The sequence below is a fragment of the Aspergillus neoniger genome (assembly GCF_003184625.1).
Source record: "Aspergillus neoniger CBS 115656 unplaced genomic scaffold BO87scaffold_3, whole genome shotgun sequence".
NCBI lineage: Eukaryota > Fungi > Ascomycota > Eurotiomycetes > Eurotiales > Aspergillaceae > Aspergillus > Aspergillus neoniger.
The window spans coordinates 1,199,505-1,210,896 of record NW_020291131.1 but is presented as its reverse complement, the minus strand read 5'-3'; the positions used below and the strand labels follow the sequence as shown (position 1 = coordinate 1,210,896).

The following is an 11,392-nucleotide window of genomic DNA, read 5'->3' as shown; positions in this document are numbered from 1 at the left end:
ATCATTTCCAGCACTCAGTCCACCATCAGGTGGGTGGTGTCGTGCTAAGCATTGGTGGGTGATGGAGGGAACTGGCAGCGCGGCTGGTGGGCCTGGCAATCCTGCCAGTCCCATCCCCTCCCTCCTTCTCATCCTATAGGGTGAGCCCTGCAATCTTCAGCAGAAGCGACTCACTAGGCTGGTCAAACTAACAAACACTAATTCACTAGTGTAGTTTGCTGAATAACCCGCATCGCGTCTCTCCCGCTCGCTAGCAGAAAAGCGACCCCGATAGCTCACTCGCAGCATCGCTCCTGATACCAGTTCGGAGACGGAGTTCGCTGCCCTCGGAAATAAGATGACTCTCTCGGTGCTCGGTATCACGCAGAAGCTCTGCAATCTTGCTGCGCAATCAATCACCTTGGAGCAGTCATACCTGGCAGACAAGAGAAGCCAGAGAGCTCACGAAAACACCAGTGGCCCACCGACCAGCACGCCCGATGCCGATCACCGATAAGTCTCCGTTGACTGCAAAGAAAGTTAAATAAGGTAGTCTTGTAAAACACTGCCGATCATGAACCGCGGGCTGTCAAGCACCATCCCGGGTGAAACAAGGGCGTCTAAGTAACTCTGACACGCGACTACCACCTCCTGCGTCGATCCGCAAGGCCATCTAGCTGTGAAGAACGGTAAAGCAACGGACCGAAGTCAAATCTCGATGATCTCGGCTAGGACCGATATACGCAGCGCGACTTTCTCAAATGGAGTCAGCCGGTGACGTGCCACGCATCACAAACGGTCGCTTTAGAGTGAGACTAGTGCGCCCTCCAGCCGGATGAGGGAGTACTTTCCAGGCTCGGAGCTTCAGTTCCAGATGTGGATAGTGTGATAAGATGCATGCAAGGTAATACGAGGTACTGCTTCCAGACTGTCCTAATAGGATGACCAAAAACCTCGCCGACGAGTGACTTACAGCCTATGCATATTGCCGTGCTCCTATAGGGGCAGGGATGCCATCTATCACGGAGCATGCCGCTATCAAAACACCCCCATGCTACCCGCTTGCGGGAAAGCAGCAGCAATTTCCTGGCACATCCGCCGTTGCGCTTGAGGCTGAGATTGATTATCGTCGACATGGGTCCCTTGCTTGGTAGCAGCGAACCATCTGGCATGAAGTAATCGCCGGATTTAATTGTCGAATGAAGCAAACATAACTATTTGTCTCACTCTTTATGCCACAATCTACCGCACCACGAGCTGAGCTTACCCTTGTTGGATAGTGGGAAACTTTCAGACATTCGCAACTATTTTATTGGGCCTTATTGGGCCATTGTATTGGCTACCTGGTGACCATATCTCACAGACGCCAGCCTACCCACATTCCAAGCGATCTCGAGGGAAATCATGTCTCAGTCATTTCATATCTTCATCAGCGACTGTCGGAAACATCCGATGCTTGGCCTAGGTGGCCTGCAGGCTTGCATGCGTTCTAGCGCTAGCTTCAGTGACGCTGTTGACCGTTTTACGCTAAGATTGCTTCATTGGTGATAGAGGAACTGATCTAAATCTACGCCATTTCACGGTTCAAATGTCCAGTGTAGATCTGGCCGGGTCTCCAGATACGTGCCGTGCTCGCTGGCACATCATTAGCCTCAGACTGGGATGCTCGGTGGCAAAATGGATCACTTACACATGGCTTCCTTCCAGTGGGCCATGAATCCCTGCGTGCGGGACAACAGTGACAACGGCAGAATAAACTCAGTCGGGAAGCCCCTAAACCCATTGTGTTAGCGGGTCATCTGTCTGAAACAAGTCCTTCACGGAATCTACCTACATAGCACTGTACACCAGCGCCGCAAATAGATCGGCGTTGGGCCGCAGCTTTCGGGTGACAAAATATTCATCCTCCGAGGCGACACGGTCCACCTCGAACGCCACCTTCAGCAGCGGGTTACGGGCGATCTCCTCCTTCAGTTCGTCCAGAATCTGGCGGATGAAGATGAAGCGCGGATCTGTCACGCGGTAGATGCGGTGACCGTAACCATACAGGCGCTCCTTTCCGGCCTTGACACGCTCTATCTTGGCCGCAACGTTCTCAACCGAGCCAATCTCCTCAAAGTTCTTGTAAGCCACTTCAATGGCTCCACCATGCAGCGGACCATAGAGGGCCGAAAGTGCGGAGATCATACAGGAAAATACATCCGGCAGAGAGGAAGCCGTCTGCAAGAATGCGGCAGTCGAGCAGGTCATCTCATGATCGGCGATGAGGACCCAGAGACGCTCAATGCGGTCGACGTATTGCGGGTTGGGCAGTCCAGTGCTGGACTCAACGTGGCCCATCATCAGGAGGAAGTTCTCGATGTAGGAGAGTTCCGGGCGTGGCGGGGTGAATTCCCGTCCGGTGTGATGGCAGTAGACAGCAGCGGTGATCATGGACAGCGAGCCCATCAGACGGACGATCTCATCGTCGACGGCCTGGGGGTTACCCAAGTAAAGGTTCTTGGCCGCGTGAGCGGGGATGCGGTCCATCTGGGAGCTCTGGACGGCGGAGAGCGCGGCGATCATCATGCCGATGATGGACGAGTTGGGACTAAAGCTGTTAGACTGATGGGACACTTAGAGCATAGGGCTAGTGTGAAGCTTACGGGAATGCCTGAATCACCTTAAAGACGGATTCATCCAGAATAGGCACGCTGGAAAGCTTCTCCTGAAGCGACTTGGCCTGTTCTGGCGTCGGCCATTCGCCCCAAATGAGCAGGTGTGCCGTGTCGATAAACTTCTTCTTCCCTACAATATCCTCGATATTGTAACCTCGGTACTGAATAGTTCCCTTCAGGCCATCGCTACACCCCGTTATCAGTTGCTATTCACCATGAACAATCTTTCGAGAGGTAACGCACATGTAGGTAACCTGACTCTCACTGACGGCCGTGTTGGAGTATCCGGGGTCAAACACCCGGATGCCCTGCTCGTTCTGATCTTCGGGATGTGCGGGATCCTCCGGAGACTTGAGTTTCTTGAATTCACTTGCGTTGATGGCGTTGCGCACGATAGGGATGGGGAAGTAGTTCCCCGTGCGGCTGTCTACCACATGGAGAACTGGGGTTTCTGGCTTGGTCTCTGCATTTTTAGCGCTGCCGTTGCGAGCGACGTTGGGTGCGATGTCGGGCATATTGACGTTGATACTACTCTGATATAGGATTAGAAGATAGAGGATCGTAAATCAAGACTACTGTGCTAGCTTGATGGAATTACCTCGTATATAAGCTAGATTGCTGACAGGCCAGACGTACAAATTTCTGATGCGGTTTTACTTGTGTAATCCCTTCTGCTACACTTGGGGGCTGTGAATCCCTCGAATCCTGCCGTCGGGGATCGGCCGCCGGGGCACCCCCCCCTTCAGTCATACTGATGCGCCGAAATGCCCGGGTCCCTCGGACATCTGTGAACGCGACACTACTCGGCCAGCGGTTGAAGATAATTATATCGGATTAATGCTGTCCGCTTTGAGGAAGGGACCTCTATATGAACAGCATTGTCGTACCACACCCCTCAAATCCCCCTCCGCGATGTCCATCGTCGTCTCCTGATCACCACATAACACCCAACACAAGATGGGCGAACCGATTCAATCACTTCTAGATTCAGAGCAGGGGCGACGTGCTCTGGCACGGACACTGCTCATTGAACTGCTGGCGTAAGTGCCACTACGGGTCAAAATTCCATGAGAGTTGTAGGTTAACGAACTTGACTAGCTACCAATTTGCCTTTCCGGTTCAATGGTGAGTTTCGTTCCTATCCCCGAGCTGCAAATTTGCCACTGACCCCATCAGGATTGATACACAGAAAGAGTTCTTCTCGCGAGATGAGGCCGTGGAGCGATACGTAGAGGTCGGCCCGGCCAAGGTGTTGTCCACCATGGGCAAGAAGACGGTTGCCCGCAATCACCAGCTGCAGGACCAGCTGCGCCTGATTCGCCGTAAATTCCTTTCACACAGCGATGATTATGGGCAGATATGCTATGAATACGAAGAGTCGCAACCGGTGGCCTCGACAGAGACTCAAGATGCCCCAGTCACTCCAGCACCAGTTGCTGTGGCTGCAGCATCTCCGGTTGCTCCTGCTGCAGCCCCTGCAGCTCCAGTTGTGGCAGCAGCCGCTGTGGATGATGTGCCATTATCTGCGCTGGATATCGTGCTGGCTCTGAGTGCCCAGAAGCTGAAGCAGCCATTTGACCAGGTGCCTCTGCAGAAATGCATTCGGGACCTGTCTGGAGGTAAGACGGCTCACATAACCTTCACAATAATTCCCTTCTAACACTATCCAGGTAAATCTACGCTACAGAATGAACTTATTGGTGACCTGGTGGCCGAGTTCGGTAGTACACCCGACGGCTGCGAAGACCTTCCACTCGAAGCTGTCGGTGCAGCTCTCGATGGCAGCTTCACCGGCCGTCCTGGCAAAGTCATGTCTGCATTAATTGCCCGCTTGATCTCAGCCAGGCTTCCGGCTGGGTGGAATCAGAACAGCATTCGCAGCCACCTTGAGACACACTGGGGCTTGGGCTCTCAACGTCAAACAGCTGTTCTCTGCTATGCCGTCAGTCTGGACCCCTCGTCCCGGCTGGAGAGCTCTCAGGCAGCCAAAGAATTCGTCGACAGTGTCGTGTCTCGGTACGGACGCCACTGTGGCATTACTATTAGCCCAGCTGCTGCGTCTGCGGGCGGAGGTGGTGCCGCTGGCGGAGCTATGATTGACTCCAAGGAGCTGGAGCGGCTACGCACGGAGCAGAACGACGCTTTCAAGCAGCTTCACCTGGCACTCGGGAAGATTTTGGACAGCGACGGCGACGAGCTTGTTCAGAAGCTAGCGCACAGCGAAGAGCTATGGCAGGAAGCCGACCAGAAGTTGGAGGCTTGGCAGGCTGAGTTCGGTGACGGCTTCTTGACTCGCATCTCGCCCATCTTCGACGCGAAACGTGGTCGCAGCTATGACGCCTGGTGGAACTGGGCTCGCGTCGATATTGCCTCGCTGCTGCTGGGACCCGGTAGCACTGCGAACGAGGAGAAGATCTGGCAGGTGCTGAATCGCTCGAATCCCAGCGCCTTCGATCTAGTCAAGTATCACATTGCCCACCCATTACGCCACAGTGACAAGCAGCTGCAGATCCAGCCCTTGGAGCAGCTGTTCCAGGGTTACCGTGACGCACTCCAAGGAGACTCCGTCTTCATCCACCGGCTGCCACCTCTGGGTCCTCGTACCATTGTCAGCCCTAAGGGAGTTATCGAGTACCAAGAGGTCCCTCGCACCATTGGCGGACGCCCAGATACCTACGTCGAGCTACTCAAGCGCGGAAGTCGCTTCGACGCCCCCATTGCCGACAGTCTACCTTTCGTTCGGCTCTGTCGTCCTCAAGGCAGTGCCTGGAACTACGATAATGGTCTCACATCCAGCTACCTCGATTCTGTCCAAGCGGTCACATCCATCGGTATCAGCTTCTCCGGTAAGACGGTGCTGATCACCGGTGCCGGACCCCAATCCATAGGTGCTGAGATCACGCGTGGCCTGCTCACAGCTGGTGCCAATGTCATTGTCACCACCAGTCGTTCCAACATGGACTTTTATCGCAGCCTATACCGCGACTTCTGTGGTCGGGGTTCGTCCTTGACAGTCTTCCCCTTCAATCAGGCCAGTCGCCAGGACTGCGAGGCCCTCATTTCTCATCTGTACAACAACGCACTGGGTACTGCAGGTGACATTGACTGCGTGATCCCGTTCGCCGCCATATCCGAGAACGGTCGACAGATTGACGGACTCGACGGTCTGTCCGAGGTGGCTCACCGCGCCATGCTGGTCAACCTTCTGCGCCTGTTGGGTTGTATCAAACAACAAAAGGAGGCCCGTGGATACGGGGCCAACCCGACGCAGGTCATTCTGCCGCTCTCACCCAACCACGGTACCTTCGGCGGGGACGGGCTCTACTCGGAGTCCAAAATTGGCCTGGAGACGCTCTTCAACCGCTTCAAGTCCGAGAGCTGGGGTGACTACCTGACCGTGTGCGGCGCCGTCATCGGCTGGACGCGTGGCACAGGGCTAATGAGCGCCAACAACATCGTGGCCGAGGCCATCGAGGCAGAGGACGTAATCACCTTCTCGTCGGCGGAGATGGCATTGAATATCATGGCGCTCATGACCCCGGCCATTGCAGAGGCTTGTGAAGACACGCCCGTGTACGCGGACCTGGGTGGTAAGATGGAGCAACTGGCTGACCTTAAGGGTTTGTCGACTGCCGCCCGTAAGCAGGTGCAACACCAGGCTCGCGCACGCAAGGCCATTGCAGCCGAGGATGAGTTGCACGAAAAGCTGTTGAAGGGCCCAGAGGAACAGCAGCAGCCGATCACTGCTCCAACTACACGCAAGCCGCGTGCCAATCTGACGGTAGGCCATCCAGATCTGCCGGATTACGAGGCCATGACGGCAGGTATTCAGCTGCCCGGGCGTGACATGATCGACTTGAACAAGACTATTGTCGTGGTTGGCTACTCCGAGCTAGGACCTTGGGGTAGTGCCCGCACACGATGGGACATGGAGCGAGCCGGGGATCTCAGCCCCGAGGGGTACGTCGAGATGGCCTGGATCATGGGTTTGGTCAAGCACTTCGAGGGCGACCAGCAGGGATCTCCCTACGTGGGCTGGGTTGACGCCAAATCCAACCAGCCTGTCCACGAGGCCGACTTCGCAGAGAAGTATGGCGAATATATCCACGAACACGCCGGTTTGCGCTTCATCGAGCCAGAACTCTACGATGGCTACGATCCTGCCAAGAAGGAGTTCCTGCAGGAGGTGGTGGTGCAGGAGAATCTACCTATCTTCCAGGCGACTCGTGCTGTCGCTACCGCGTTCAAGACAAAGCACGGCGACAAGGTCTCAATCTCTCCGGCTGGAGAAGATGGGGAGGAGTACAATGTGCAATTTAAGCCCGGAGCTCGATTCTTGGTGCCAAAGGCGCAGCCGTTCGACCGACTAGTGTCGGGCCAGCTGCCTACGGGATGGGATCCAAAGGCGTATGGTATCCCAGCGGACATTGTCTTGCAGGTAGATCCGATCACGTTGTATGTCTTGTGCTGTGTGTGTCAGGCCATGTTGAGCGCCGGCATCCAGGACCCCTACGAGCTATACAGACACATACACGTCTCGGAGCTGGCCAATTGCATTGGCACGGGCGCAGGCGGGTTGATCGCTATGCGTGGTGTGTACCGCGATCGGTATCTCGACCGTGACGTACAGAATGATATCCTGCAAGAGTCGTTCCCCAATGCCATGGATGCCTGGGCGAACATGCTGCTCATGGGTGCGGCGGGTCCCATCAAGTCCCCGTCAGGAACATGCGCCACGGCCATCGAATCGCTGGACACGGCTTGTGAGGGCATTCAGGCCGGCAAGGTCAAGGTGGCCCTTGTGGGTGGCACAGATGACCTGCAGGAAGAGATGTCGTACGAGTTCGCCAATATGAAGGCGACAGCCAACACGCTGGAAGAGCTAGCGCGCGGTCGCACTCCACGAGAAATCTCTCGCCCGACAGCTAGTTCCCGCGCAGGATTTGTCGAGTCTGCAGGATGCGGTGTACAAGTGCTCATGACGGCGCAGTTGGCGCTCGACATGGGAGTGCCCATCTACGGCATCGTCGCATACTCACAAATGGCGGGCGACAAGATCGGTCGCTCTGTGCCTGCACCAGGTAAGGGCATCCTGACCGCTGCCCGTGAATCGACTACCGCATCGCTGTCACCTCTTCTGGATGCCACATTCCGCCAGAAGCAGTTTGAAGAGCTGCGAACGCAGATCCAGCAGGGGGCGGCTCGCCAGCTTCAGCAGGCCCGACAGGATGGTCAGCTCTCGCCACACCTGGCCCAGGTCATCGACAGGGCTGCAGCATCACAGATTCGTCAGGCCCAGAATCTCTACGGGCTAGATCTACGACAGCAAGAGCCCGGTATCTCACCCATTCGCGCAGCACTGGCTGTATGGGGTCTCACGGTCGATGATATCGCGGTGGCCTCATTCCACGGCACTTCGACCAAGGCCAACGACAAGAATGAGTCGGAGGTGATCAACACAATGATGAGCCATCTCGGCCGCACTAAGGGTAACCCGGTTATGGTCGTGTGCCAGAAGTACTTAACGGGCCACCCCAAGGGTGCCGCAGGAGCATGGATGCTGAACGGAGGCCTGCAGATCCTGCAGTCAGGAATCGTGCCAGGCAACCGCAACGCAGACAACGTTGACTCGGTCCTGCAGCAGTTCGACCACCTCGTGTACCCCGCCGAGTCTATTCAGACACGTGGCGTGCGTGCCTTCATGCTCACATCCTTCGGATTCGGCCAGAAGGGCGGTCTGGTAGTGGGTGTGTCTCCGCGCTATCTCTTTGCCGCGGTGGATCAGACGCCCTACGAGGCCTATCGCATCAAGGCCCTCCGACGCTGTGAGATGGCCAACCGTGCCTTTATCGAGGGGCTCAACACAAACAGTCTGTTCCAGGCCAAGGCATCGTCCGCCTGGGCGGCCGAGGACGAGATGCGAGTGTTCCTGGATCCGTTGGCGCGAGTTGCCGTTGACGACGGCAGCTACTATTTCGATGCCAAATGCCTGCATCCTGATTCAGAGGACTCACTTTCTGAGACGAGCTCCGGAGTCTTGACTGCCGTGGAGACGCCCTCAACGCCCACCAGCGAGCCGCTGATGAACGCGTGCCAGAAATGGGTGGAGGGGGCTGTGTCGACGGACGGAACGACCTCGGTAGGTGTGGACATTGAGTCTGTGACTGCTATTAATGTCGAGAACGACGTATTCCTGGAGCGGAACTACACTGAAGCCGAGAGAGAGTATTGCCATGCTGCACCAGATCCGGCACACTCGTTTGCAGGCCGTTGGGCAGCCAAGGAGGCCGTGTTCAAGAGTTTGCAGGTGCCGTCCAAGGGAGCAGGGGCTCCGCTCAACGATATTGAGATTCTCAGTGATGGTGGGATTCCAACTGTTCATGTGAGTTGCTCTGTTCCTGAATATGTAATGATCACAGACTAATGAGTCAGCAGCTACATGGTGAAATCAAGAAGCTCGCTGAAGAGAAGCAGCTGGCCAAGGTTCAGGTCAGTATTAGCCACTCGGGCGAGCTTGCCATGGCGGTGGCTGCCACTACGTTTGGTCCTGCTGAGAAGGAGTGAATGTTGTTACAGAGGGAGAAATAGAGCGTATGAAAAGATCCAGACTGTACAGATTGACTTGGACACTTGGTTTTTGATGATTGCAATTCTTTTGTTTGTAATGAGTACTATGAGCTTTATGATCAGACATTACTATATCTATCACAATATATTTGCAGCAACTATCATTGTCATACTTTTACAAGCCAAACTTTTAGGCCGATGAGAGACACAGGTAATTCTGTATTCATTCCCTCGGCACATGGATGATGCTCCCCTAGACAGTACATCCTGCAGAAACAAGAATAGCATAATATCGCGGTTGTCAATCCTTATCATGTCTATCCAAATCAGCAGCTGGATCCCGCTGCCCCTGGCTGAATCGCCACATGGGAGGGCGCAGTCTCGATTGCTAGAGCTTTACTAAATCAATGCATATTACGATGACCTCAACCGTGCTGTATTTAGCTCACTGCATAATTCCAGACCAAGTAAATACCTGTTTTCTCACTCCTGGTCCAGGGGAAAGAATTCTTGGATGGTACAGTGGTCCATAACCTTAAAAACCGGTTAAACCCGTAGTTCCTGGACACTCTGGTGGCTCAATCCTTGACCAACACCCTACATAGAGTATTTGCTGTATATTATCAAACATCATCATATTTAATTATTTTATTTTTCTTATTCTTATTAAAAGTCTTAAATAAATCATACTTTTTGATCAATTTTACTGGCAGTATTCACCCGATGGCCGCCATTAACCGCCGTACCCTATTCAACTTTGCTCATTATTCCCAGCTCCGGATCTCACAACTCCACACAAGGAAATTTTCCCTCGAGATTGCCAAAGAAGATGACTTTCTCGAGCTCATAACCGCACAGTGGAAAACGTTTGACAATCCCCCGCAGGGCATTTTTCGCCTCTTCTTCCCCATCGAAGATGGCGATTGGGAGAAGAGCCTGCAGAGAAGTATCCAGGACCAGCGCACGTCATTCATCAAGGAGCAGCCGACCGTCAAGTGGATCAAGGTCATGGATGTAGAGACGGAACGGATCGCGGCCGCTGCCAAATGGTATTTTTTCGACAATGCCAGCGCTAAAGCCAAATACCCACCGGTCGAGGTTGATTGGTATCCCAAAGGGGTGATCAGGAACTTTGTGACTCAGGCCGTGCAGCAATATGAGCAGCCACGGCATGATATGGGCCAAGGGCCACATGCATGCAAGTCTATCCTGTTGTGAACACGATTTGGTTCAGGACGGAGAGCAATTCTGTTGCTACAACATTCCTTACTGAGGGAAACAATTCTGGGCCTTGGCATCCAATAGGTAACTGACACTTTTACATAGACCTTCACATTGGTTTCACAAGACCGGAGTATCAAAAGCAAGGTCTCGGTAGTAAGTGGATGGAATGGGGGCTGGCAGAGGCGGACCGATTGGGGCTGGAGACCAGACTGGATGCTACTGATTCGGGCGTACCTCTGCACGAAAAGTACAACTTTCAGGTAGCCAAGGTGCATGAATTGAGGCCGGCAATGCCCGCGAGCCTGACGAGGAGTGAGATGCGGGAATGGAAACGCTGCGAAGAGGAATTTCTACCCATTCGCACCACTGTGATGGTGCGCTTCCCAGGTGGAGTTCCCGCTGCAAGCATGGAGGTTCAAGGAAGTCAGTAAAAGAGGAAAAAGTCCGTATATAAGAATATTACTGCGTGTGTAGTTTCCACTTGTGGAGAGACATAAATACACGGCAGATTAAGATCCGGTGAGACAAAGACCATTTCTTTTACAAGATGATTACGAACATGTCCTCAATTTATGTTTTAATTTCCGTGAAAGAAAATTATTTAACGGCATCCCCCTTTGTCCACGAGTCATAAACCAGAATCCCGAGGACAACAAACTATCCCAGCGGCAATTTCCTTCAAAGGGGCTTACAAGATGAGTAGAAGTCCAATATATTGGTAGAAGGGGCCCGATATGTCAGCCTTTACAGCCGATCACTAGGCTTCCTCCTTGATTATCGTTAGCTGCTCAGGATAATATCCCTGCTTTTCCAGGGTATATAGGTGTAGTCATCATTCGCTGGCCCATTTTACTGCTTCCATTTGCCTATATTCTCCTCCAATGCCTCTCAAAGTTCAGGGCCGTCAATCACAGCCTCACCACCCAAAATTGTGATCGCCTCTGCCTCCCCTTACGAAACATTTT

At 53.9% G+C, this 11,392-nt stretch overlaps 3 protein-coding genes across 3 annotated transcripts; 2 read left to right on the top strand and 1 right to left on the bottom strand.

Annotated features, from left to right (window-relative positions):
• Positions 1 to 1,440: 1,440 nt before the first annotated feature.
• Positions 1,441 to 3,151, bottom strand: BO87DRAFT_455592 (citrate synthase; the record flags this gene model as incomplete). Its single annotated transcript, XM_025628664.1, has 6 exons — positions 1,441 to 1,489; positions 1,551 to 1,614; positions 1,670 to 1,752; positions 1,814 to 2,569; positions 2,625 to 2,822; positions 2,880 to 3,151. 6 exons carry the CDS (start codon positions 3,149 to 3,151, stop codon positions 1,441 to 1,443), a joined length of 1,422 nt encoding a protein of 473 aa, XP_025484388.1.
• Positions 3,152 to 3,593: 442 nt separating this feature from the next.
• BO87DRAFT_443425 (uncharacterized protein) lies at positions 3,594 to 9,200 on the top strand (the record flags this gene model as incomplete). Its single annotated transcript, XM_025628097.1, has 5 exons — positions 3,594 to 3,676; positions 3,735 to 3,761; positions 3,813 to 4,255; positions 4,307 to 9,018; positions 9,072 to 9,200. 5 exons carry the CDS (start codon positions 3,594 to 3,596, stop codon positions 9,198 to 9,200), a joined length of 5,394 nt encoding a protein of 1,797 aa, XP_025484387.1.
• Positions 9,201 to 9,622: 422 nt separating this feature from the next.
• Positions 9,623 to 10,858, top strand: BO87DRAFT_393465 (putative GNAT family acetyltransferase; the record flags this gene model as incomplete). The annotated part of the gene is made up of 3 exons (XM_025625061.1): positions 9,623 to 9,639; positions 10,004 to 10,405; positions 10,552 to 10,858. 3 exons carry the CDS (start codon positions 9,623 to 9,625, stop codon positions 10,856 to 10,858), a joined length of 726 nt encoding a protein of 241 aa, XP_025484386.1.
• Between the last annotated feature and the right edge of the window lie 534 nt (positions 10,859 to 11,392).